We start from the raw sequence: 26,864 nt of genomic DNA, 5'->3' as shown, positions 1-26,864 counted from the left end.
CAAGAGCAACTATCTGTGAGACCCTAGCCCAGTTACTTCCTCCTCACCCCCGACCCCAAGTAGGCCTCGCAAAAAGTTGGGAGCGGCGCGTTTTCAATACTGGAGCTTCGCGGTCCCTCTCCCACTCGCTCCCAGTCCCCCGATGGAGGAGCGAGTTCGGACTCGGACCCCAAGGCCGCTAGTCCCGCTGCCTTCCTAAGCCGAGCCCGGGCTACCTCGGTCGTCCCCAGCAGGCTTGGCTGGCGGAGGCCAGGCCCCCAGGACAGGCCCGGCCAGTGCCTCAGGTGCACTAGGCTGCAGGCCCGCCCCGCGCCCTCGCGGCCCTCCCCAGCTCCGCCCTAGCAGCCCGCCCCAGCTCCGCCCTCGCCGGCCCGGCTCTGTCTGCCGGCGGGGCGCGCCTTGTGGCCCAGGCCCCGGAACCCTCCCCGGCCGCGCGCCCTATGTAAGGCCGGCCGCGGCGGGACCAAGGCGACCAAGGCGGCTGTGTCAGCTCGCGAGCCTACCCTCGGCGGACAGTCTTGGGTAGCTCGCTGCCAGGCTCGCTCGGTAGGTTGCGGGTGCCCCGCGCGCACGCGCAAAGTCCTCCGCGTCCCGCGACCCCAGGCCGCGCTCTGTGGGCCTCTGAGGGCGGCATGCGGGACTACGACGAGGTGACCGCCTTCCTGGGCGAGTGGGGGCCCTTCCAGCGCCTCATCTTCTTCCTGCTCAGCGCCAGCATCATCCCCAATGGCTTCAACGGCCTGTCCTCCGTGTTCCTGATAGCGACCCCCGAGCACCGCTGCCGGGTGCCGGACGCCGCGAACCTAAGCAGCGCCTGGCGCAACCACAGTGTCCCACTGCGGCTGCAGGACGGCCGCGAGGTGCCCCACAGTTGCCGGCGCTACCGGCTCGCCACCATCGCCAACTTCTCGGCGCTCGGGCTGGAGCCGGGGCGCGATGTGGACCTGGGGCAACTGGAGCTGGAGAGCTGCCTGGATGGCTGGGAGTTCAGCCGGGACATCTATCTGTCCACCATTGTGACCGAGGTGGGTGCCGGCCTCTGCTGGGGCTGAGACTGGGGCGCGGAGGCGACTGTCGAGGTCCTTGAACCCGAGCTCCTGTCTTCCAGATGCGCGCTGGACGCTGTCACTCCCCCTCCCCCAACAGTCAACACCCTAGCGATGGAGACCCTCCAGCCAGGTGGCTTGGGAACGTTTCACAAGGTGACCTCCAGTCAGAGTGTGCTCCTCCCTGCAAGAGGTTGTCAGGGTGGTCTCCCATCCTGATGGCCACTTTGCGAGGGTACCAGGAAGGTCCTGGCGGTCCTTGGGCGATACTCTATGGCCCTGAGTGTCCAAGACGTCGTCTATTTGGGGTTGCGGGTGGTGAGTGAGTAGCAGAGCCAGGGCTTGGGCCAGGGGCTATCCCGTTTTTCCTCTAGTCTCTTGGCTTCTTTTTAGAAGAGAGGAAATACTTATCTTTCCTGAACTTTTAAAGTTAAATAAAGCATGTGTGTACAACTACCTCTTCCCTTTTTCCCCTAGTTACTCCTTCCCCTACCGTCCACAACCCAGAATGACAATCTGGTCATGCCCTGTAAGTAATCCTTTGCCTTTTCCCATGGTCAGTTGTCAGTCTTTTTTTTTTTTTTTTTTTTTTGAGACAGAGTCTCCCTCTGTCGTCAGGCTGGAGTGCAGTCGTGCATTCTCGGCTTACTGCAACCTTCACCTCCCCGGTTCAAGTGATTCTCCTGCCTTAGCCTCCGAGTAGCTGTGAGCCACCACACCCAGCTAATTTTTGTGTTTTTAGTAGAGGGGTTTCACCATGTTGGCCAGAATGGTCTCAATCTCTTGACCTCGTGATCCACCTGCTTCTGCCTCCCAAAGTGCTGGAATTACAGGTGTGAGCCACCACACCAGGCTATCAGTTGTCAGTCTTTAAGATCCATTCGTCTGAAGATCTGTTCGGGGTGACTTGTTGACCTGGAATGTTTTCTAAGGTATTATGAGGCAAGGCTGTTGGCCAGATTTAGTTAAAGCATACAGCCTTAGGTCATAGGGTGTGGGGGAACCTTTCTCATTTCTCAGCTCCTTGAATTTTCCCTCTGGGTGGTTTTGTCTGTCCCCTCTGAACCTGTTGGAGCAGTTGTTGGAGCTGGATGTAGGAACATGATGTTAATGATGGATATGTTTTGTGTCTTTTTCAGACACTGGCACTCTAGCTCCCTGAAGTTTCAGCAGCATTGAGTAAGTAGCCAGTGAATAGCCCTCATTGATAGACAGGCTCACTAAAATGTGCTCATGACGAATTCGCAGGTTAGAGAAGGCTTCCCGGAGGAGGAGGCCTCTCAGTGAGCCTAGGGTGTTCAGCTGAGCATAATAGTGAGCTGAGGGCAGAGTTCACAGAGAGGGAGAGTGCCACAGGCCCTGGCATGGCTTCAAGCCCTGCTGGATGTTGGTGCTGAGCCTCGCTCCTGGAGCCTCGGAGGGGCTTACAGGGGCTCTGGAGGTCCCAACTGTGTTGCTTCTTGGCGTCATCACTCTTCAAGGGAGTCTGAGAGCTACCCCTAAAGACTCAAGTGTGTGTGCACGTGCATGTTTTTTCTGTTTGGAAATTTGATGTCCCCAGCACCTGGACCTGCTTTCTCCACATGTATGTAGTGGGAGTGTGACCTGAGCCCCGCTGGGATTTCTTAGCTAGTGACATAGCTGCAGTGTCCAGAGGCATCATGGCTTGACAAAAGAGGCACTCCCTGGAGGTAGCCAACTATGCTTTCTGGCCTATGAATCCACAGGGAATTGGAACCTTCAGTTGCCACAAATCCTGGGTCCTCGCCTCACAGATGGGTCTGTTACCTTCCTGGAAGCCAGTGAGTACTATGAAAGCAGAGGCTGTCCCTGAGGTTGCAGGCAGAGGCCACAGAGGGGAACATGACGCAGGAATCCCTACAAATTCTACTTGGGGCTGCCTAAAGAAGAGGGAGGTGGTGAAGTGAGAAGAAGCTCATGGCATCTCTTGGTGTTTTACACTGACCCCTGAGGGACCCCGGCTTACTCTAGTCATTTGTTCCTGCTTTGCTGCCCTCATCCCACATTGGACTGAGTGGTGGTGGCATTGATGAACTCCCGAGGGCCAGCCGTGCCAGGGAGTCTGACCTTATCTTGCTGCCAATGTCAGCCTTTTGTTTTTTAATATTTAGACGATTTATTTAGCTGTCTTAGCAGTTTCAAAGCAGTTGTGTGCCCTTTCACCTACTTATATGTTGTCAGTCTTTGTAGGGAGGCCAGATTAATGCTTAGATGTTTGTTTTGGGCTACTGGAATGCTTGACTTGAAGTTCAGAGCTACTTGTTCTCAGGTGAACGGCTACTGCTGGAAGTTGCTGCATCAACATTCTAATGGCTTTTTCTATGGCCTGTTGTCTTTCAACTCAAACCTGCCCTGCTGACCACTGCATCTAGTCCCGTGCCTGCTAAATGTCTCTAAGCCTGCCCTCTGCCCCAAATCATACATTTGTAAGTACACTGGTATTACATTACTAGTCATATTTTTTCCACTGAAGACTGCAACCTCAGGTGTCTTGTTTGGATTTTTTTTCTTTGTTCAAGTTAAAGTACATACATGTAGTACCAAACTTTGTGGTGGATTTAGATCTTTGCATCTTCCTCAATTTCTGCCACAATTCTGGATGCAGAGGGAGGTTCTCAGGAAAATTTTTATTGAATGGGTTAATGAATAATTTAAGAAATCATCTCTAAAATTTCAGAACTAAAGAAAAATAGTTCAGTTCTTAGAAGGGAAACTTGAGGGTGGCTGAAAAGGATTGACTGGAATTTTTTAAAGGAAAGGTGACTCCCCCTGCCCACTGACTGGGGCTTTGACGCCACATGGATGTGGAATGAGGTGTTGGAATTGGCAGAGGGAATCTGCCAGTAATTAACAAATAAATAAATATTGGCAGGGTGTGGTGGCTCACGCCAAGGCAGCAGATCACTTGAGATCAAGAGTTCAAGACCAGCCTGGCCAACATGGTGAAACTCCATCTCTACTAAAAATACAAAAATTAGCTGGGTGTGGTGGCACGCACCTGTAATCACACCTACTTGGGAGGCTGAAGCAGGAGAATCGCTTGAACCCAGGAGACGGATGATGCAGTGAACCAAGATCGAGCCACGGCACTCCAGCCTGGGTGACAGAGCGAGACTCCATCTCAAAAGAATAATAATAATATTAATAAATAAAAATGATTTTATGAGGTGAAAGAGATTTATGCCCCCATATTTCAGGAATCGTTTGGTGGTCCTCGTGGTTCTAGGCTGGCCTCTCCTATGGCCCCTTAGTCATCCCTGGGGTACTGGGGAATTAGCTAACCCATCATGCAGTGCTTCTTGGCCATGGACTGCCACATCTGCTGGGAACCTGGGTGGTTTCTGAGATTGCCTGGGCTGCCTGCTCTTTGGTTTCACCATAGCTCTGTCCAGCCTGTGGACAGACAGGTTCCTTGAGAAACTTCTGGCCAGGTGTGGTGGCTCATGCCTTTAAACCCAGCACTTTGGGAGGCTGAGGCAGGTGGATCACAAGGTCAGGAGTTAGAGACCAGCCTGGCCAACATGATGAAACCCCGTCTCTACTAAAAATACAAAAATTAGCCCCACATGGTGGCAGGTGCCTGTAATCCCAGCTACTTGGGAGGGAGACTGAGGCAGGAGAATTGCTTGAACCTGGGAAGCGGAGGTTGCAGTGAGCCAAGATCGCGCCGTTGCATACCAGCCTGGGCGACAAGAGCAAGACCCCGTCCCAAAAAAAAAAAAAAAGAAAAGAAAAGAAACTTCCAAGCTGCTCTGCATCGCCTTGCTCTTCACCTGTCTGCTTCTGAGAAGCCCTCGGCCCAGTCCTAGGTGGGACTTCCACTCTCTCCCTATTGTCCTGGACTAGCTTTTCTATCAGCCTTGTGTCGTGTAGAGATAAATCGTCTTAGAAAATGGGAGAGCCCTCACTGTTATTCCCAAAGCTGCCTGGAGGAAAAGCCAGAGCAACCTGGGAACTGGGGCTGGGGCTGGCTCTGGGCAGCAGAGACCCGAGAGACCTGGAGCTTGAGCCTCACTGCTACACCTTTGCTGATTTCTCTCACACACAGACCCTCATCCAGGCTTTTACAGCTATACAGCAAAGCAGAGAAGCCACCTGTGGGGTCCCGTGGCCCACTATGCACACACATAGGAGACACTTCTGGCTATGATTGGTCAGATTGAGCCACTCTCTAGCTAGCCGAGACCTGTCATCCTGGGTAAAGTTCTGACAGTTGACACAAAGCAGGGGATCAGGGAGCCAGAAAAAAAAAAAAAAAAAAGTGTCAGGCGTGGTGGCTCTTGCCTTTAATCCCAGCACTTTGGGAGGCCAAGGTGGGCGGATAACCTGAGGTCAGCGTTCAAGACCAGCCTGATCAACATGGCAAAACCCCATCTCTACTAAAAATACAAAGCTTAGCCAGGCTGGTGGTGTATGCCTGTAGTCCCAGCCACTCAGGAGGCTGAGGCATGAAAATCACTTGAACCCGGGAGGTGGAGGTTGCAGTGAGCCGAGATTGTGCCACTGCACTCCAGCCTGGGCAACAGAGCAAGACTCTGTTTCAAAAGAAAAAAAGGTATTCTGGAGATTGAAGTTCAGGAGTTCAGGGTTCATCTTGACTTTGGGCAGCCAAGCAAGAACTAAAGTATACCAAGACGTTGAAGGTTGATACCTTTTTATTTATCCATTCATTCACTCACCTATGTACCAAAGAGCTCCTGAGCCTCTCCTCTATAAAGGGGGCACTGCCAGGAGTTGTAGAGGATGTGATAGCAAAGATAGCAAATACCTTTTCTCTTTGCTCTGACAATGCTGGGGCAAGAATTATTTGCATCATGAATTGCAGCAGGAGGCAGGACAAAATGTGTGTAGGAATATAGGAATACATGGCAGTCAGTAACGCGGTGCCTAGCCGCGTGTCTGGCTGTTGATACGGTCAGGCTAGGTACAGCCCCTCAGGGAAGAACTTCTGCCTTAGGGGCACAAACCCTATCTTTTTTTCCCTTCCTGCCAATTCACAGGTAAAAACATTCAGTCCCAGGGAACTATGTCATCTCTCTACTTCTCATAACTGAAAAGCAGTGCCAATTATGTATGAGGTACAGGAGACACAATTCTCCCTCTTTTTAAAAATGTTTAACAGCTTTATTAAGGTGTAAATGACATAAAAACCGCATGTAGCTAAAGCATGCAATTTGACATTCATGTATCTCTACACCCTTGAAACCATCACCACTAGAAAGGTGCGTTTCTCCTCAGGAAGAGGGGCAAGTCTAGGCCCTTTACCAGGGTTGCTCCCAGATTGTTTTCAGGTTGGGCCTGCTTTCACAGCTCAGCCAGCTGAAGGGTGACAGCGTTAGGCTCATGACCCAAATCTTAAACCCCCACATTCCGTTTTAACATTGATACCTGTGATAATCAGCCAGTGCAGCCCATCCCATGTGCCAGGTGGAGGCATCAATAAGCTGGTCTATAGCGGCTTTAATCACAGCTGGGGAACCAGGAGCTAAGGAATGCTAGACTCCTTTGTAAACACTTTAAGCAGGGGGTACTCAGCCTGGACTCTCTTTGCTTCTCACCCACCTCTTCTAAGGGGGATTCTGGCCAAGTCCTGGAACCCACTGCAGTCCATCTGGTGGTTGACAGGTATGTGGACGGATTGGCAGGCTGGGACCCAATCTATGTGTGCCCTTGTGTTCAGTTTTGAGACCTAGTGCCTTTCCTGATCCTGCTTACAGACCCCCAGTGGCCACTAGGAAAGAAGTGTTCATGCATATTTGCTTTTGGAGGGCCCAAAGCCAGGCCCAGAGAGTTGTCAAGGGCTGTCGTTGGGTGGATGGCAGAGATAACCAAGGAGTTACACACCTGCCTAGGCTAAGGACAGGCTGGACCAAGTGGAGAGGGTGGGGCTAAGGGAGCCTGAGAGATGCTCTGGGGCCTATCTCAAAATGAGCATTACAGTCACCCTGTCCCCTGCAGAGATTGACCTGGTTTTAGGTCGCACCCAACCTTGCCAGCCCAGGAGTCCTTAGAAGCCTGATATTGGGAGACCTGTCCTGGGGTCTGCAAGTCCAGAACTCACTACAGAAGCCCATGTGGGTTGCTAGTCTAGCTCAGCCATATGGGTCCCCAACCCTCACCTAATGATAGTCCTGTTGAGAAACCACTGCTGACCCTTTGTTTGTGTTTTCATCTTTTCTACTCTAAAAGACATGCTAGCTGGGAAATAGAGCCCATCATACTCAAGAGTGGCAGGAGCTAGGACCTGGCCCCTGAAGCTTGGCCTCACACACAGAGGCTGGCACCCTGTCATCAAATCCCTCAATTTTGTCTCTCCCTCCACTCCCAGTCCTAGATTTAGCAGCGATGTGTGAGTGGGGGCCACTGCAGGGATACTCATCCACCTACCAGAAAGATGGCCTATGGGTGCTGGCCTGTGGAGGCTGGAGGCTGTGGCAGCCTGGGCACTCAGGCTGTGGTGCTCCCATGTTCTTGACTCCTGCTAGTCTGGGCTGCCTCCTGATTAAGGGTTGGATGCTCCAATTCTTCCCTGGGTTGGGGATTGCCACCCTACTCCCAGCCCATCCAGGTCCGTGCTTGTTCCAAAGCGGAGAGCCAGCAGCGTGCCTGCTGCGGGAGTTCTCCGTGTCCAGCCTGAGTCTTGCCTGCCAACCCCTCTGAGAGGTGTCCGGAGGCATGGAGAAGCAGGCTTGTTTTTCCTGTCACTGGCCCGGAAGAGATGCTTTGTTCTAGGGAGCCGCATGTCCCCTTGCCTGCGTTGTTGGTGAGGAGCCAGCAGGCTCCGTGGAGGGCAGGCCAGCAGCCTGGCGCCAGGGAGGCAAGGGTCTGAGTTCCTAGGAGGGTGGCTGCTCATGTGAGAAGTCTGCAAAGGTTACTACTGAGCACCATCTCTCTGTCTGAAAAACATTTTTCGTTTTTCTGTGAACCACCAAGTATCCTGTTTGGGCTTTCCTCCTGGTTAGGCAGGCGCAGCCTGATCCGAGTGTCTGACTGCTTCCCCATGTCTTCAGACCTCTTTTTCTGTTCATGGTAACTGTAGATGGAACCACACATTGGATGCTGGAAACTCAAGAGGTGCAGCCTGTTCCTTACCCCAATCCCTGTTTTACAAATGGGGAAATCAAGGCACAGCATGGGGTGATGCTTATCTGAGGTTGGAAGAGTTAATAGTAGAGTGGGAGCTAAAACCCAGTTTCTTACCTCCAAGCTCAGAGCTTTCAGCTGTAATTGAGCCTAGTATAGTTGGTGTGCAGCGTCAGGGATTCCAGCTCTAAAGGTCACAAGAAGGACCCAGGGGTCGTTGGCCCAGGGTGGGAACCTGAGCAGAACAGGTCCAGATGGCACACTCTGTGCCCTGGCCTTAGTTTCTTGCTGGATGCTTTGGCCTGTAGAGCCCCAGAGCCCTGCTTCCAGAACCACTCCAGTGACGTTCATGCCAATGGCCTGAACCCCACTGAGCGAGGGTGCCCTGCCTCATCCACAGCCCTGGGCTCTGCTCAGATTTTTAGGAGCAAGCGTAAGAGGCCTTGCCTTCTTCAGGGTCAGCATGTTGATAGAACACTTACTCTTTGCCTGTTTCTCCTCAAAATGGAAGCAAGACAGTGGGGCCCACAATGCTATGAAAAACAGGATGGGGAGGAAGCTTGCTCTCTGCCTTCCTGTCCAGGTGAGCCATCACCTGACTAAATGAGTTCACACTCAGAGCATGCAGGGATGCAGGATGTTCTGACTTCATTTTCCAGGATGCCTTTGCTTTAAAAACCTTTTAAAAAGAAGGGAATGATACACCCCTTTGTTCATCTTGCAGTGGAACCTGGTGTGTGAGGACGACTGGAAGGCCCCACTCACGATCTCCTTGTTCTTCGTGGGTGTGCTGTTGGGCTCCTTCATTTCAGGGCAGCTGTCAGACAGGTAAGGTGTCTGTCTCCTACAGCAGCAGGGGACCTCAGCACTGAGCGAGAAGTGTGTGCCTGGCCCTTGATTTCAGTTGTAGTATTCTTTCAGCCCAGGGCCCTGTATTTTAAAGAAGAGGAAGCTATGTCTATGGTATTGACTCCATGCTTAGTAAAAAGAGCCAACAAATCTGACTCCATAATTCTTGCTAAGTAAAGAAATCTGAGCTATGTAAGCCGAGTGTATCTGATCCGGTTGACTAGGTAATATGCCATGATTCACTTCTGCAGTAACCTGGCTTGCTTCCCCTGGGTCACCGTGACTCTGTCATGCCCCTGAGCATGGGAGAAGTTGACTTCATGCACACATGCACATGTGCTGGATTGTAGATCTCTAGTGGTGCCACGGTGTCTGCCTCTGTTGTCCTAAGAAGACCAGCATTCTGTCTGCAAAGTGAGAGGGGCTCTCACCAGCCACTAGTGGTATGACAAGCAGAACTCTTATGTCCACAAGGCTGATGCCCCTTAGCTAAGTGGCCTGTGATTTTGGCATTTACATTATGACAGGAGGGAGAATACTGTTTTGATCCGTTTCTCATAAGCAGGTTATTTGTGTAATTCTAAAGCTTTTAACTCAAGGAAACATTAATGGCTTAGAGAATCCCAAACCCCTCGAAATTATATGCACAATGTTAGAGACTACATGTGAGCATTTTTTTGGAGAGAGATCCATAGCTTTCATGAAGTTCTCACAGGGATCCATTATGTTGTGACTTCTTTCCCTGGAGCTTCAGGGTCTGTCACAGAAGACTGTGAAGAGAGTAGCAGCCTTCAGCAAATCCTTGGCCACATGGCACATGTGAGAACACCCCACAGATTGGTGGTGGGAAAGGAGTCCCAGCATCTTCCCAGGTTTTTAATTCCTGGCCTCAAGCAATCCTCCCTCCATAACCTCCCAAAGTGCTGGGATTACAGGTGTGAGACACCATGCCCGGCCAGATATTTTGTTGTTGTTGTTGTTGTTATTGTTGTTGTTGTTTGAAACAGAGTTTCACTCTTGTTGCCCAGGCTGGAGTGCAATGGTATGATCTCGGCTCACCTCAACCTCTGCCTCTTGGGTTCAAGAGATTCTCCTGCCTCAGCCTCCCGAGTTGCTGGGATTACAGGCATGTACCACCATGCCCAGCTAATTTTGTATTTTTAATGGAGACGGGGTTTCTCCGTTTTGGTCAGGCTGGTCTCGAACTCCCGAACTCAGGTGATCCGCCCGCTTTGGCCTCCCAAAGTGCTGGGATTACAGGCGTGAGCCACTGCACCTGCCCAGCCAGATATTTTTTTTAAAAACAGGCTAACCTGTTTATTATTCCTAGTTTACAGATGGAGAAAGTGAAACAGAGGGATTAAATAACTTGCCCAAGATTTCACAGCTGGTAAGTGGCAGAGTTAGGATTTGGACCCAGATAGTCTTGCTTTTCTATTTTGTATGGACTACTGTTCTAGGTCCCTCCTGTCCTAGAACTTGCTTTCTAGCAAGGTGGAATGTATTAAACAACCAAGTGAGGAAGTCGTTGTTGTCCCTGGTCGTGGTAAGTGATAAAGAGAAGTAAGTGCAGAGTGCCACAGGAGTGTCTAACAGAGGAGGTCAGGGGCAGCATCCCTGAGAAGGTGAAGCATGAGCTGAGAGTTGAAAGATGAGTCGAAAGTAGCCAGCTGAGGGGTAGAGAGGAGAAAGAACATCCGGGCAGGGAGAACAGCACGTACTAAAGCAGGGGCTCAGGAAGAGGCATGGCAGCAGGACAAAGTCCGTATGATAGAGGTGCAGAGAGTGGTGTCAAGATGAAGGGCAGAGGCAGGCAGAGCCCTGAGCAGACGAGCAACCAGGGCTTAGTGGATCACAGTTAGGACTTTGGGCTTCAGCCATAGAGCAGGAGTGGGCTACTGAGATTTTTTAAAGCAATAGCGTGACAATCAGATTTGTACTTTTTTTTTTTGTTAAAGATGCTTTGACAACCTTGTGGAGAAAGAATTGAAGGGAAGCAAAAGGTGTTGCAGAGAGACCAATTAAAAGGTTGTCACATTAGTTCATACCAGAGATGATGGTGGCATGGGCTAGTATGATGGTGGTAGAAATGGAGGGAAGTGGTAAGAGGTAAAATCAACAGGACTTGCCAATGGGCTGGATGTCGTAATTGAGGGAAGAAAGCTTTCTGGCCTGGGTAACTGGATGAATGAAGGTACACTTCTCTAAGACAGAGAATGCTGGAAAAGAACCACGTTCATAGATGTTGAGTTCAATTTGTGTGCACTAAATTTGGGGTGACTATGAGGCCCCTAAGTGGAGAAGCAGAGTGTGCAGCTGGCTGTGTGGATATGTCACTGCATGAGAGGTTTTGGCTGCAGAAACACATGTAGGAATTGTCAGCGTATAGAACCCCTCAGCAGAGCCCCAGATGGGGATGAGGTTGCCTGGGGAGAGGGGAGCGGGGAGGGTAGAGGGGAACTGGGGGAGGATTGTGCTGTGCTTAGAGGCCTCCCGAGTGGACGTGGGAGATTCCTTCTTACGGAGCTAAGTGACAGCTGAGGCTCAGAGGAACGCCCTTGATGTGAAAAAGAGAGTACCCAAGTTCAGGGTAGAAACGCAGTGTATTTTTCTGGGTCAACTGTGTCGTGGGTCAGCTTAAGAACCTGCTCACCATGTGACACAATGATTACCTGAGGAAAGCATTTAAGTTCCAAAAGGTCTATTCCCAGGGAAACTGGAAACAAAATTCGTGAGTATGTTTAGGACCACAGAAGGGCTAATAGAGTGTTTTTCAAACCTTTCTAAATATTCTGGCAACAGAACTTTCATTAAAGTAGGATCATTTAAGTCTAGTAAATGAAATACACCCTAAGTGGCTAAAAGTATGACGGCTCTGCCTGCAGCCCCTGCCTTCAACTCCCAATGCCCTGCCTCAAGCCTGTCTGTGCCCCCTTGGAAGGCCCAGTGCCCTGTGGGATGGACAGCTTCTGAGTGCATTATTTCTGTGTAAACCAGTTCTAAAACCTAAGCTAAATGGATTACCTGAAAGCAATCAATTCATGCCCTAACTCGTCTAGGACGTCAATGTAACTTTTTATATAGTATAAAGGTTTCACCATCTTTCTGGCATATGAATATGTCTGAAATTCAAGAGCAATTAAAGTACTCCTGGGTTGTCAGAGCCCTTTATGTGACACTACTGAGTCATCTTTATGCGTGTGACTTGCGCAACTCTGGGAAGAAGTAGACTGCTGTGTCCTGTTTCCAGGTATGTGTGTGTTTGCCATTTTGTTGACAGACTTTAAAAGCAAACATTTCTGATCCCAACCCTGAACTGCCAAGGACTGGTGCTATGTAAAAGGTTCTCTGGATCTGTCTCTTCCCTACCATCCCAGGGAGCTCTTAGGAAGGGAAAGGGCATAGAGATTATACCAGCCTGCCTTGTGGTTAGGAACCACCCCTTGGTTGGCATATAGAACACTCTTATTAAAAAAACAATGCAGGGGAAAGTGGAGTCTACTTCCAGGCGAGGGTTTCTCGACCCTATTAACATTTTGAGCCAAATAATTTTGTTGTAGGGTATTTTCCTGGGCATTTTAGAATATTTAACAACATACCTGGCCTCTACTCATTAGATGCCAGTAGTACCCCAAAGTGATGGGAAAAAAAACAACAGAAAAAAAACTCTTACATTGAGGAAAAACACCAAACTCTTCCACATAGTTGCAAGACCTTGTGCAATTTGCCTCCTAGCCACCACTGTAGTCTTGAATTGCATGCCTGATGCCAACCACACTGGCTCCTCATGTTCACCATGCCCCCTCCAGCCACGGGAGTGTGTGGTCTTCTCAGAGTCTGAAGCATTCCCCACACACCCCAACCCGCCCCCTGTGGCCTTCTTTAACCATGCCAGCTAATTTAGCATCCCTAGTTCCTTGTGACTTTCGTTTATAACGTCTACCAGAAATTGGGGGAAAAAAAGTGTTACTATAGGATTAATGTTGGTCTTCCCCACTATACTGTGAATATCATTGAGAGCTTGGTCCCTACACCTTAAATCCCCCATTGTCAACTACTTTTTCCCATCTCAGTGCCCCATGATCAGGGAGACCCTCCCTGAATGTCCAGTTCCCCAACCCTTACCCCCAGTCCAGGGTAACTTCCTTCCTTGTGCCTCTCATGAACCTGCATGCCAGTCCTTCAGTGCACTTGACTCGGTGTATAATTGTATATTCAGTAGGGTGGTGTTAGATTAAAATGTGGTTAATGTATGTTTCACCAGTTATACTATGACACTCCTTAAGGGCAGAAACAGCATCTTTTTTATTTATTGATATCCAAAGTGCCCTCTATAATGGATGCTCAATAAACATTGAATGAAAGTGGTTGTCAGCCAGTACTGGCCAGACTCAAACTGAATCCAGTGCTTCCCACTAGCTTGACTTTTTCCTTCTTTGTGGCACTCTCTTTAAAATAAACCAAAATAAACCCAACTTTAAAAACTTTTAAAAATGAGCACAGATACAGAAAACCACACAGAAAAAATATGCAGCTTAATGAATTTTTTCAGAGAAATAACCTTATGACCACTTCCAAGTCAAGCAGTTGAACTTTGCTGTCCACTAAGAAGCCCTGTCCGTGTGCCCCATCCCAATTACAGCATCCTCTCTCTCTCCCCATTAAGTAACTGCTAGCCTGACTCCTGTAATCACTTCCTTGTGAGTTTTCTTTAGTTTTATTATCGAAATATGCATCTTGACACAAGTTTAGTGTTGCCCACTTAACATATTTGATGTCTTTTAGTCTACTTAATCCATGGATTCTCCTTCTATCTCCTTCTATGCCTTACTGATTATCTATTATCTATGAGCTGTTCCACCTATAGAATTTCACAGTCTGGATTTTGTTGATTGTACACTCAGGATGCAGTTCAGCACATTCCTCTATGCTCTGCATTTCCTCAGAATTGCCAGTTGGATCCAGAGACTTGAGATTCAGGTTCTGATTCAGGTTCAGTCCTTTTGGCAAGACCACAGGAAGCATGCAATGCCCGACTGTCTCTTCATGACGTTAACAGTCATTAGTAGGCCGGGCGCAGTGGCTCAAGCCTGTAATCCCAGCACTTTGGGAGGCCGAGACGGGCGGATCACGAGGTCAGAAGATCGAGACCATCCTGGCTAACACGGTGAAACCCCGTCTCTACTAAAAAATACAAAAAACTAGCTGGGCGAGGTAGCGGGCGCCTGTAGTCCCAGCTAATCGGGAGGCTGAGGCAGGAGATTGGCCTAAACCCAGGAGGCGGAGCTTGCAGTGAGCTGAGATCGCGCCACTGCACTCCAGCCTGGGCGACAGAGCGAGACTCTGTCTCAAAAAAAAAAAAAAAAACAGTCATTAGTATATAATGCATATATCTATTAATCCATTGGGAGCTATACATGGTATTATTCTAATGTTATTACCTTTTCATTTAAAAGTTAGAATACTTTTATACATAATACTACCTCTTATCTATTATTGGTTGCTGTTCACATAGTTTACAAAGGAAAATCAGGACAAATGCTTCTTTCTCCTTATTTGCCAGTTTTCATTTATAATGAATTGTTTCTCTGTCATTCTCCAAAGTTGGCAGATTCTTTTTAAAAAAAAATATCATTATGAATGTATGGATTAAATAATTGATGTGTTTCAGTCTCTTGCAATCATTATCATAATTGTAGCATTGCTTTTTAGGCAACCCTGGTGCCCAGGCTATACATTTGTCCTGGGGAGTGGGGAGGGAGAGAAACAGCATGAGCACCATGAGACCGAGACTGTCCCTGGCAGCCGGTATCCTGGCAACACTGTTCACACCTGCTCCCTGGATGGATCTTGGGAAAGCCCCACTTGGTGGAGCCCATTCCTGCTGCCCTTTTCCAGCTGGTTCTCTGTCACTCTCCTTTTCTTCCCAGGTTTGGCCGGAAGAATGTGCTGTTCGTGACCATGGGCATGCAGACAGGCTTCAGCTTCCTGCAGGTCTTCTCAAAAAACTTTGAGATGTTTGTCGTGCTGTTTGTCCTTGTAGGCATGGGCCAGATCTCCAACTACGTGGCAGCATTTGTCCTGGGTATGGTCATCAGGTTGGAGTTGAGTACTTGATCCTGTATTTCACCAACATCCCATCACCCACCTTTCTGGAGACAGCTGTGATGTCCTTCAAGGGGGACAGGGTTTTTAACAAAACCAGCCAGAGCTTCCTGGTGAACCGTACTTACAGGCAGGGAAACTGAGCCAGACATGTGACCAGCCTGGGGTCCCCAGTAGCACAATGGCCTGACTTCTGATTTCCAGTTCTTTTCTGGCCTCTGGGCTGTGGCTCCATGGTCTTAGTACTTGATGGCCAATTTACTACGACGGCCAATTTACTAGGACTCACCAGAGATCCTCCATTTACAAAAAGGGCATGCCACTGCACAGGGCTGAGCCAGCCCAGGAAAGGGCAGCATGGCTGGAGGAGGAGGGGCTGTGACTGGCAAGCTCGCCAAGGTAGAGAACCCCTTGTCTGCAGAACACCGTGGCTGGTGATATCTATGGACAAGAATAAATTGATAGGAATGGGCTTTCGTCACCTTCAGGGTTTTAATTCAGAGTGCACACTGCAGGGCTTTGTCTCAAATGTGCCAGCCTATTGCCTGTTGTCACTGAGAAGCTGCGGGCCAGCCTGTGTTTGGAGGAACCTGACTCTAGCTGATAAGGCCTTCGAGTTCCTTGGGTTGTATTGTTGAAAGGATTGTTTTTTCTTTTCATATTTAATATTCTCTTTCCTTGAGGCTTAAGTCAGCATGTGCTGACTTAGTAATGACTTCACTTTTCATAAATTCTTCCTCATGTGAGGATTAAAGGGGGCCTACCATGGCATCTTTAGCATGTGGCTTCAGAACATGGTGAAATTTTCAAGAGAGAACTGTTGCTAGGGGCCTGAGAGGCTACAGGGATGCAGCCCCAGGAGATGCTCAGATAGGAGGGGTTCAGAATGCCATCCGCTCCCTAGCGCCAAGAACTTAGAGACAGTTCTGGCTGTTTTCTTATCTGCGTATTGACACAGATACCATAAAAAATTAATAAAGAAGTAATCCAAATTAAACTGCTAACTCGACCTCCCTTGTTTTGAACAGGGACAGAAATTCTTGGCAAGTCAGTTCGTATAATATTCTCTACGTTAGGAGTGTGCATATTTTATGCATTTGGCTTCATGGTGCTGCCACTGTTTGCTTACTTCATCCGAGACTGGCGAATACTGCTGGTGGCACTGACGATGCCGGGGGTGCTGTGCGTGGCACTCTGGTGGTGAGTGTGACCCTGTGCCCCGTGTGCCCACTGGCAGGATGATTTCTGTCTGGCCTTCACTAGAGGGCAGCAACAACCCATGAATCCCTATTTTGTCTCCTAGAGACAGGAAGCATAGATGATTTATAAATTATTTCAGAATGTTTTCTCCACACTCAAAGAGCCAAAACAAAACAGAATCCCATGACGGCAACAGACTTGCTCTCAGCCCTGTGCTGGGTTGCCCCAAGTGCAGGGAGAAGTAGCAGTAGCTATGAGAAGATGGGGTCCAGCATGACCTGGAGGAAGTTTCCAAGCCTCAGGGCAGGACAGTGTAGGCCCTAGTTCTGGCTGTGTGCTGCTGAAGCCTCATGCCACAGGCACTGTCACCAAAAGCAAGAGTCCTCAGGGTAGCCACGTGGAGGAAACCAGGCTCCTTCTGTACCACCAAGGTAGAGGAGTTGAACAGGCAGAGAAGAGGCCATTCCCGACCAAAAGGGGAACACAGCAGAAGAGCTAAGGTGGGAATCACCCCTTGCAGGTGGAGAAGGTGAGATCACCAGCCCACGTGGAGCAGACAGCATTTCAGGGCATAGTGGGAGAGTAAGCCACACATCATGGGGCCCAGTCATGACCAAGGGCAGGGGGCGGCTACCTGGTCCCAGCAAGATGGAAAATAATATCCATAGAGCACCTTGATAAGCATGCTAATTTTTTTTCTTTTTTCTTTTCTTTTCTTTCTTCTTTTTCGAGACAAAGTCTCTGTCTGCCTCCCAGGCTGGAGTGCAGTGGCGTGATTTCCACTTACTGCAACCTCCACCTCCCCAGTTCAAGCGATTCTCATGTCTCAGCCTCCCGAGTAGCTGGGACTACAGGTGCCTGCCACCACACCTGGATCATTTTTTTGTATTTTTTTGTAGAGACAGGTTTCACCCTGTTGGCCAGGCTGGTCTCAAACTCCTAGCCTCAAATGATCCACCCGCCTCTAAAATGCTTGGATTATAGGAGTGAACCACTGCACCTGGCCAAACATGCTATTTTAGGTGGAGTATCTGACAAGTCTGTTGGATAAATCAAGGGTAGGGTGAGGAGAGAAGAGAAGCTAAGAGGCTAGGGCAGAAGCTTCTGCTGGTGTCAGGGACAGGGAGGAGAGTGTAGCAGGGCCTGGGCTGGCCTAGACATGCACAGAAGCCCGGCTTCCGGAGCCCATCTTGCACCCATCTCCTCAGCCCAGCAGGTGGCACCACTGCTCTTCAGAAATGGAGGTGGCCAGCCAGCATTGGGATGCTGTCAGGGGGTGTAAGGCTCTCACATTTTTGTGCAGTGTGGTGTACACAAAAGCTCATCCACCCCAGGTTATTGCTGCCTGTGGGTCAGCTCTTTGCTTCTGGCTTGTGAACACCAAACATTCCACAAGCTCTGGTTCTGCAACCTCATTCCCTCCTATGGCTGTGCTCTGCCTGGTCTGTGGGTCTACTGTTGGCAGGGAGGCCTCACTGAGATCACACTTTGTACTGCCAGGTTCATCCCTGAGTCCCCCCGATGGCTCATCTCTCAGGGACGATTTGAAGAAGCAGAGGTGATCATCCGCAAGGCTGCCAAAGCCAATGGAATTGTTGTGCCTTCCACCATCTTTGACCCAAGTGAGGTAAGCACCACGTGGGCGCGGGTGAGAGGGACAGACTGACTGTGATTTGAGGGCAGCAGCACCCAGCCCTGAACTCCTCCCTGCTCACAGCAACCCAGCCCTCTCTCTGCCCAAGCCCCAGCTGCCCACTCCCCAAGCCCCTCCATCCCCCCCACCCCCAAGCGGGCCCTGTTAACATTCAGAAGTTGAGGAATAGGTTACAGCTGCCTCACTCTTTTCACCACGGGTTTTAGATTTTCATTCTTTACTTCCTTCCTTTCTAGGCAATCATATATTTTAACCATTACTTCTAATAATAAACACTCTTTTTTTGTAATAGGCCTTTCATAAAGTCAGCATTTGGGGAAATCATTGTTTCTTATACCTCAGGTGGCTTGTCATCTTACAAAGATAACCCTGAATGTAAAATGTAAAGCACAGATAGATTTGGAGTTAGAAGTATTTCATCTCTTGAGTATTAGCAATTATTCATTAAAAATAATATTTTTAAAAAGTGTTTAGTCGCTTTCTGCCGTCCAATGGTTAATTATTGCATATGGTCTTGGAGTCAGGTCCTTTTTGATGTCCACTTCTTCCCCCTACCCCACCCTCCCTGCAACCCTGTTCTCACACACCATGAGTCATTTCTTGGCTCTGCCTGGTTCCTGGTTCTTGCTTTTCCTTCCCGTTCCCTCTACTACCATCTCTGTAGCAGGCAGTTTTCCTCGGTCTCGTGACTATGAGGAGAGGTTAGAAGCTGTAAATGCTCCCTGGTGTGGTTCTGGAATGTGTCTGTGGTCTAACTGGAAGATGAGGGGTTGGCTGTGGGAACAGCCACAAGCAGCCATGCTAAAGTGTGAGAGGCAGGCATGGTTGGCCTTGGGAAACAGGGAACAGTTATTGTAGACAGCGGAAGCCAATGGCCACTGCCAGCCCTGCAGACTTCCCAGTGAGTGGTGGCCCAGCAGCCACTGTCAGCATGCACCAGAAAGGGGTCCTGTACGCAAAGGTCAGGGAGGAGTGTGGCAGAGGGCTTTCAAGTTAGGTGGCTTTGGGGTTTTTAAGTGAGGGGTCAATCTGGGTGAATGCATAAGCCCCCCGGCATCTTTGAGGAAATGAGGCTATTTCAGGGGATCCTTTCAATACAAAGTTGACCTTTGGTTGAACTTCTAACTGGAAAAACAAGCTCCAAACCTGGGTTTGCTTAAGAAAGCAACATCAGTGTGTTTAGACGTGTGGTTTATTAATGGCCTTGGCTGTGCTGAATTTCGTAGGAAGTCACTCTGGGTGAAGCTCAGGTCAATTTTCCTGTTTTTCTATTTGAATTCTTTTTCCCTGGAAGCAGACCAGTAACTACATGGTATAAGGACTCGAAACATTAACTTTTTAAAAATATCAGACCAATAAACCACACAGCCAGGTTCTCTCTCTGACCCAGAGGGCAGGGAGCCAGGCTTGGGGAGGAATACTTAGAGGCCTCCTTGGAATGTGGCCACCGATAGGAAGATGTGGGGGTGCAGTGAGGAAGCGGTCAGCCTGGGCCTCTGTCTTCCTGTACCCTTGAGGGACTGGTCACCTACTTTTCCTCATTTTCATTCACTCTGATTTGTTACTGACAAAGCCTAGGGAAGTTTTCACAGCCTAAAACACAGTCAGTATCCTTACTGTTCTTAGAAACATAACACTCCCCAACTCTGAGATGCAGACAGCTAAGACGCCAGGGATTCAAGTATGTTATTGTGTGCTCTGAGTCGCTGACCACCTCTTCTTCCCATACCCTTATCATGTTGTTCCTGCAGTTACAAGACCTAAGTTCCAAGAAGCAGCAGTCCCACAACATTCTGGATCTGCTTCGAACCTGGAATATCCGGATGGTCACCATCATGTCCATAATGCTGTGGTATGTAAAAGAGACCTGCCTGAGGCTTCCAAAGCTTCTTGAAGTGGCCATTGGGCCTGTTGTTTACAGACATACCTCGGACCAAAATTGAAGGCCTGTGTCATCAGAGAGTTAAAAGGATATGTCTTGTGTTAGATTGAAGAAATGGGCATGTCACAATTCTTAATGGGATGGAACCTCAGAGAAGGAGAATGAAAACAATTGTGGAGGCTGTTTTGGGAAATATGGACTCTTTTTTGGGGAATCTCTCCAGATCTTAAATGAATCCTTGCCCAATTTGGGTCATTTAGTTTCTGTCTCCTACCCAGTCACAGACAGTGGCTGAGGAGGTCAGGTAGGGCTTCTAAGAAGGATCTGAGTGAAGACACCATGTCCTGTAGGCTGCAGAGGCTGCCAATTACTTTCTGGAAATGTGGAAGTGGGACGTGCTCCTCCTGGGATGTCCATAAACGGTCCTGGAGTCAGGGCTATTGCCTAGATGTCCTTACCAGGTTCCCACTTGAGGCATTTCACAAAGTGTATCAGAAAAGGATTTGTGAATTACCAGGGAGAGGAAACATGTCCAAGTGCACCTGGCTAGCTTTTGCTCAGTGGCCGAACCCTGGAATTCTAGGCGACTTCTGGAGCTTGTGGGTGAACGTTGAGAAGATGGGCGAGGAGAGCGGACTTCATCTCAGAGTCCTTATTACTAGTCTCATCCAGCTTTGAGGTAGTCAGCCACTGTGCCTACTGAGGGGGTGCTATGAGTCATCCACTTCCAAGGAATGGCCCAGGATCCCTCCAGGCATTTCACCATTCCCTGAGTTGGCCTCAAGACAGGAGCAGCATGTAGCCTGCACCACATGCCAGCCTGTGATGAGTCACCTACTTTTGTGTTCACCCAGGCTGTCCTCCCTGCTCTGGATTTCCTGGGGACTCATGCCCATACTCTTTTTATTGTACCAGCTGTGTGTTCCACCTGCAGATGAGTCAAAGCAGTCTAATCCATAAAGTGTGGGTCATAGACAGAGAGAATGCCTACTGGGGATGCCCAGGTCAGGGGCACTGCGGGGCATAGAGATGAGAGGCAGTGTGGCCCCTCCATTGGGAGCCACCTCTCTACTCCACAAGTACCATGGGGCTGGTGTTAGCTGCCTCTGACCAGCCTCTTCCTGACTGGTCACCACAGGTAGTGTGTGGGGGTCTCTCTCCAAGTGTTTGACCTAATGTTGTTCCTTTTGTTATCTTATCCCTGCAATCCTATCACATCTCACTTAATGTCTGCCTCCTGACTCATTCTCTAGCTCCTTCTGCAGTTGCTGGATTTGAGGAGGTTCAGCTTAGGATTTTTAAAGCTGAAAGGCAGGTTGGAATTTTTCTTTTCAATGAAGTAAATCTATCTGAATTTTACAAGCTTTTTTGCTGGGACACTGTCTGTATGAAAGGCTCTGAGAGTGCACTGGTGCAGGGTTTACACTGTACCACTTGGGCTGGGGAAAGTTATCTTTTGATCTATGAAGACACGGGGTTACAGTTACTGCTGCCTTACTAGTCTCTGCTTAAAGATGGTTTGGAATTTACTGAAATAATTGCATTGTAAAAGCTGTACAGGTTGGGAGAGATGTAGATACTGCTTTTCCAGCTTTCTTCTGCACTCTGTTTCAGGATGACCATATCAGTGGGCTATTTCGGGCTTTCCCTTGACACTCCTAACTTGCATGGGGACATCTATGTGAACTGCTTCCTTTCAGCGGTGGTTGAAGTCCCAGCATACGTGTTGGCCTGGCTGCTGCTGCAATATTTGCCCCGGCGCTATTCCATGGCCACTGCCCTCTTCCTGGGTGGCAGTGTCCTTCTCTTCGTGCAACTGGTACCCCCAGGTAGGGACCATGTGCATCTATGGTTTGGGGTCTTCTCTGAGTGTCTTGTTTCTACCAGGCTGTCTCAATTACTACAGAGAGTAAAATCAAGCTCGTCACAGCTCCCTTGCATGTGTACACTCTTGGCCTAAAAATCAATAGAAAGTGTCTTCTGAGACTAGAACACTTATGGCCTGGGCTTTGAAGGAGTGGGAAAAAGCAGCCACTGGGGCTGTTGGTTAATTTTATACTCTGTACCCAAGTTAATGTGCTCATCCTGTTTTCCACTCCAGAAGAAGGGGGAAGAAAGAGCTATCCCGTTACTTTTTTTCCTGGCCCTGTCTTCTTTATTTATTCAACAAATAGCTCTGGCATGCCTACCACGGGCTGGGCACTGTTCTCGGTGATAACGATACAAAAGAAAGCAAGCCAGGCCGCTCCCCAGGCCCTCATGGAACATACATCCTAGTTGAGAAGACAGACAACAAACAAGTAAATAAAATGCTTAATACAGTTCAGACTGCGTTCCCTTCTAGGAATACAAATGAAGGACAATGCTGAGTTCGTTTACATAGTCACTGATAGTGTCCCTGAACAGGGGGCAGTTCATCTGAAATGTATATAAAGTGACAGAAAGCCCTGAAAAAGTCTAGGAGAACATTTTAGGAAGAAGAAATGGCAAAGGCAGTGACCCTGAGCAGGGGATGAGCCTGGCATGTTTGAGGAGGAGGGAGAAGGGGAGGGGCCAGACCACTGAGAGGGCCTCACAGGCCCTTAGCAGGAGTTTATTTCTGAAACTATCTTGGCATCCCACAGATGGGTGGGAGGTAGCCATTTACAATAATTTATAGAGTCTTCAGTGTACCTGTAGATTTGGGAGCCTCTGATGGTCACTTTTGGGCCCATCAGGCTGGGAACACTGCACAGGAACAGCTCCCCATGGGATGTGGCAGGAGGAGCCCAGAACCAACGTAGAGGCTCACAGCTGAGCTCAAAGTGACCTTCAGGTCACATATAGCTCTCCCATCAGCACAGCACGGACAGATTAGAAGATCAACTTGAGATTCTGATGGACTATGGGTTTTTTGAGGTCTGAATGGGAGGAAAGCATGAAATGAGTTAGAACTAAATTCTCCATTCATCTAAACATCATGAGTTAATTCCATAGTGCCTGCAGTGTGAGGTCCTGGGGTGACAGCTAATCCCTGACAGACATGTCTTTAATGACTTCTGGACTAGGAAGCAGGTTGATTGGACTATTGAGGAGCTTACTCTGGTGGTCTCCAGGCTGAGGAAAGCACATGTCCTTATAGCTGCAGTCCCCAGCCTCCTTTCAGCAATCAACTTGGAGGAAAGTCTTGGCTATAGCTCCTTCCCCCACAATAGGAAGTGATAGAAACTGACCCCCCAAAAAATTTGGGGAGCCAGTATGTTTGTTTTGCTCTCAATAGCTGTGTGCCATGGGTTGGTACCTACTCCTACCCTCTATCCTTTGCTCCTCCAGACTTGTATTATTTGGCTACAGTCCTGGTGATGGTGGGCAAGTTTGGAGTCACGGCTGCCTTTTCCATGGTCTACGTGTACACAGCTGAGCTGTATCCCACAGTGGTGAGAAACATGGGTGTGGGAGTCAGCTCCACAGCGTCCCGCCTGGGCAGCATCCTGTCTCCCTACTTCGTTTACCTTGGTAAGTCCCATGGGCCGAGGGCACACTAGAGCAGCGGGATGGAAGTACTAACTGGCTTGAGTGTGAGCTGGAGGTCGCATGTTAACAGGAAAACAAGCTCATACAGCACATGGACTCCATCCAGTACTGGATCTTTGGCCAGGGAGGGTTCTTGTCCCAGTGCACTGGCCCTCACTTTCAAATGAATAACAACCTATAGACTACCTAGAAATTGATGAGAAAATTAAAGGGTTTGTTTCTGTTTTAGCCATCCCAGGCCTTCCATCAGAGACTACAATTCCTTTATCCTAAGAACCTACAGAGTGGTTTAGGGAGCCAGTGTACTTAGCTGGAGAAATTTCTTGGAATCAGAGTTTAAAAGGAACATGAGGGAAAAGATGTCCATGCAAGAGGTCTGATGAACTGAAAATTATAACCTAGAGCACTATAGAGTGATTTTATCCTGTGTGAAGATCCACCCCATGCCATTTTATGTAGCAGGTCTCCAGTTTTCTCTTCTCAGAATTATGTCTTCATAGCACCTGTAGTTTCCCTGCACATCCCTAGCCAGTACCTCTTTAGGGAGGGTGACACCCACCTGAGAGTACCCAGAGTGCTTTGTGAACATGGTATGTAGATCTCAAAGCAAGCAAAGCAGCCTGCCTAACCTGAAGGCAGATCACACGGGCTGGGATACATCTGCAGAGGTGGAAGAGTTATTTCCGTCCCTGGACAAGTATCTCGGGTTCCTTGGAAACCCAACCTTGGGAAATAATAATTAGCATGGCCCAGAAATAGAAATAATCAGCATGGCCCAGTCTTCTCCTGCAACCATCCCTTTTTACTCCTCCCCTGCATGGTGGAACACTGCTGGGCTCTGGGCATGCCTGTGCCAGCTCTGGGTTCTGAAACCTGTCTAGGTGCCAGATTCTAATATGACTGCTCAGACTGTGGGAGATGTGAGACCAAGAAGGAAGGTGATCCCCTTCCAGAGTCCTGGGAGCATAAAGGGGTAGAGAAAGACCAAGTCTAACTGCAGCCCTGGGCCTGAGGCTCTGTCTGCTTTGCCATAGGTGCTTATGACCGCTTCCTGCCTTACATTCTCATGGGAAGTCTGACCATCCTGACAGCCATCCTCACCTTGTTTCTCCCAGAGAGCTTCGGTACCCCACTCCCAGACACCATTGACCAGATGCTAAGAGTCAAAGGGTAAGAAGACCTCCTCCCTCAGTGCTGATGCACTGGGTCTGGGTCTGGCCAGGTCTCAGGCGCCCCTCACAATAGAGCCACTCGCAAACTCCCTCTCACAGACACCATGGACTAGTTTAGCCATTAAAGGGTTGTAAATGGCAAGGTGCTTACTTATAGTCCATCCTCTCTGGTCTCTTCCTGTGTGGACATGTCACTATGTACATCTCCATGGCAGTAGCCATGCTGGATAGTGCAAAGGCTAGAAGACACCTTTCAGAATCTGCTGCAGGATTCTCTTCCTAGGGAAGATATCCTCAGTTCTTGTTTGTTTGGAGACTAGGAGGCATCTTTTTAAAATGTGTTACTGACATATTTTTGCTTGTTTTTATAGAATGAAACACAGAAAAACTCCAAGTCACACAAGGATGTTAAAAGATGGTCAAGAAAGGCCCACAATCCTTAAAAGCACAGCCTTCTAACATAGCTTCCAGTAAGGGAGAAACTGAAAAGGAAAGACCGTCTTGCCAGAAATGGCCAGCTTGTGCAGACTCCGAGTCCTTCAGTGACAAAGGCCTTTGCTGTTTATCCTCTTGATCTGTGTCTGACTTGCTCATGGATGGGCACCCACACTCAGAGGCTACATATGGTCCTACAGCACCACCTTCCTCTAGGGACACTGTGGCTATCTATAGACAACTTCATCTAAGTCCTATTACAATGATGGACTCAGCACCTCCAAAGAAGTTAATTTTTCACTAGAACCAGTGAGATCTGGAGGAATGTAGGAAGCATATGCTAAATTTACATTTTAATTTTAGACTAGTTGAAAAGGCCCCTAATAAGGCTAGAGGTCTAAGTCCCCTGCCCCTTTTCCCACTCCCCTCTAATGGTGAACTTTAGAGGAAAAGGAAGTAATTGTACAAGGAGTTTGATTCTTACCTTTTCTCAGTTACAGAGGACATTAACTGGATCATTGCTTCCCCAGGGCAGGAGAGCGCAGGGCTAGGGAAAGCGAAAGGTAATGAAGATGGAGCAGAATGAGCAGATGCAGATCACCGGCAAGTGCATTGATGTGTGAGCTCTTAGACCACTCAGCATGATGACTGAGTAGACTTGTTTACATCTGATCAAAGCACTGGGCTTGTCCAGGCTCATAATAAATGCACCACTGAATCTACTATTCTTGTTTTCCACTGCTGTGGAAACCTCCTTGCTACTATAGCGTCTTATGTATGGTTTAAAGGAAGTTTATCAGGAGAGAGAGATGAGCAACCTTGTCTTTTCTCTCAAAGCTGTAACGTGGGTTTTATTGTTTATTTGTTTGTTGTTGTATCCTTTTCTCCTTAAGTTATTTGCCCTTCAGAATACACTTGGGAAAGGCTGGTTCCTTAGTCTGCTGGTTTGTGTCTTTTTTTTTAAACACAGAATCACTCTGGCAATTGTCTGCAGCTGCCACTGGTGCACCGCCTTACCAGCCCTAGCCTCTAGCACTTCTCTAAGTGCCAAAACAGTGTCATTGTGTATGTTCCTTTTTTGATATTTAATCATGGGAGGATATTACAAAAAAGAAATTTAAATTGTGTTCACGGTCTTTCAGAGTAGCTCACTTTAGTCCTGTAACTTTATTGGGAGATATTTTGTGTTCAGTGTAATTGTCTTCTCTTTGCTGATTATGTTACCATGGTACTCCTAAAGCATATGCTTCACCTGGTTAAAAAAGAACAAACATGTTTTTGTGAAAGCTACTGAAGTGCCTTAGGAAATGAGAAAGTTTTAATAGATAAAATGATTTTTTAAATAACAGCAGCTGCCTAGAATCTTTATTTCTAGAATTTAGTGAGCCTGTGCCACACTGTCACCTGCCTTTTCTCTGTATCAGCTTGGGTTAATTCTAGCAATGGTTGGGATTAATCTCTAAGACTAAGATTTGATTCTTGTGAACTAGAATTCTTCACTTTATTAATTGACTATGGGCTGAGCCAGCCTTCTTGCACAAAGGTTGTAGGTTGGGTTCTGTTGAAAGTAGAGCCTGAGACAAGTGCTTCTGTGCAGTTAAGCAGTTTATGCTTTGGGGACAGGATTCCAGGGAGCAGGAATAAAGGACAAAAGGAGGAGAACAGAGAAGGAGGGAGGCTGAATAGAAGGATGCATTTTCAGGTTGACTAGCACCAAGGGCAGGGATGTTCCATCCAGCAAGGACTTCAGAAGAAGCTTATGAAATGCATCTCAATACCATCTGTACCATGAGTAAAAGGGGAAAGTATTTCTTTGTTGGCACCCATTTGTCAAAGGCAGCCCACACGTGTCAGCTCCTCACGTTTCCAGGCTGCACATGCACAAGTCCCAAATAAGTTCTGTC

At 48.6% G+C, this 26,864-nt stretch overlaps 1 protein-coding gene and 1 long non-coding RNA gene across 10 annotated transcripts in view; one reads left to right on the top strand and one right to left on the bottom strand.

The window, feature by feature from the left end:
- Positions 1-358: 358 nt before the first annotated feature.
- SLC22A5 (solute carrier family 22 member 5) lies at positions 359-26,306 on the top strand. 2 transcript variants are annotated; one of them, XM_033181289.1, is made up of 10 exons: positions 359-1,025; positions 8,875-8,978; positions 14,930-15,084; positions 16,133-16,304; positions 17,805-17,931; positions 19,710-19,810; positions 21,455-21,669; positions 23,153-23,335; positions 24,388-24,523; positions 24,897-26,306. In XM_033181289.1, exons 1-10 carry the CDS (start codon positions 633-635, stop codon positions 24,982-24,984), a joined length of 1,674 nt encoding a protein of 557 aa, XP_033037180.1. In that variant the 5' UTR covers positions 359-632; the 3' UTR covers positions 24,985-26,306. The 2 variants fall into 2 exon arrangements, with proteins under 2 accessions (XP_033037180.1, XP_033037181.1); XM_033181290.1 differs by lacking the exons at positions 24,388-24,523; positions 24,897-26,306 and adding an exon at positions 23,816-23,907.
- LOC117065895 overlaps positions 15,079-26,864 on the bottom strand; it is a 31,649-nt gene continuing 19,863 nt past the window's right edge. The window contains exons 3-5 of one of the 8 annotated variants that reach the window (XR_004430075.1): positions 25,445-26,864; positions 22,514-24,804; positions 15,079-15,545 (exon numbers count right to left, since the gene is read on the bottom strand). This is a non-coding gene — a long non-coding RNA (uncharacterized LOC117065895). Of the gene's footprint in view, positions 15,546-21,662; positions 24,805-25,444 lie in introns of those variants that run through there. The other 7 variants (XR_004430076.1, XR_004430079.1, XR_004430077.1 and 4 more) reach the window with 7 other exon arrangements.

The sequence above is a fragment of the Trachypithecus francoisi genome, unplaced genomic scaffold, assembly GCF_009764315.1.
Source record: "Trachypithecus francoisi isolate TF-2019V2 unplaced genomic scaffold, Tfra_2.0 Lachesis_group2, whole genome shotgun sequence".
Taxonomy (NCBI): Eukaryota; Metazoa; Chordata; class Mammalia; order Primates; family Cercopithecidae; genus Trachypithecus; species Trachypithecus francoisi.
This window is presented reverse-complemented; position numbering and strand designations above follow the sequence as displayed.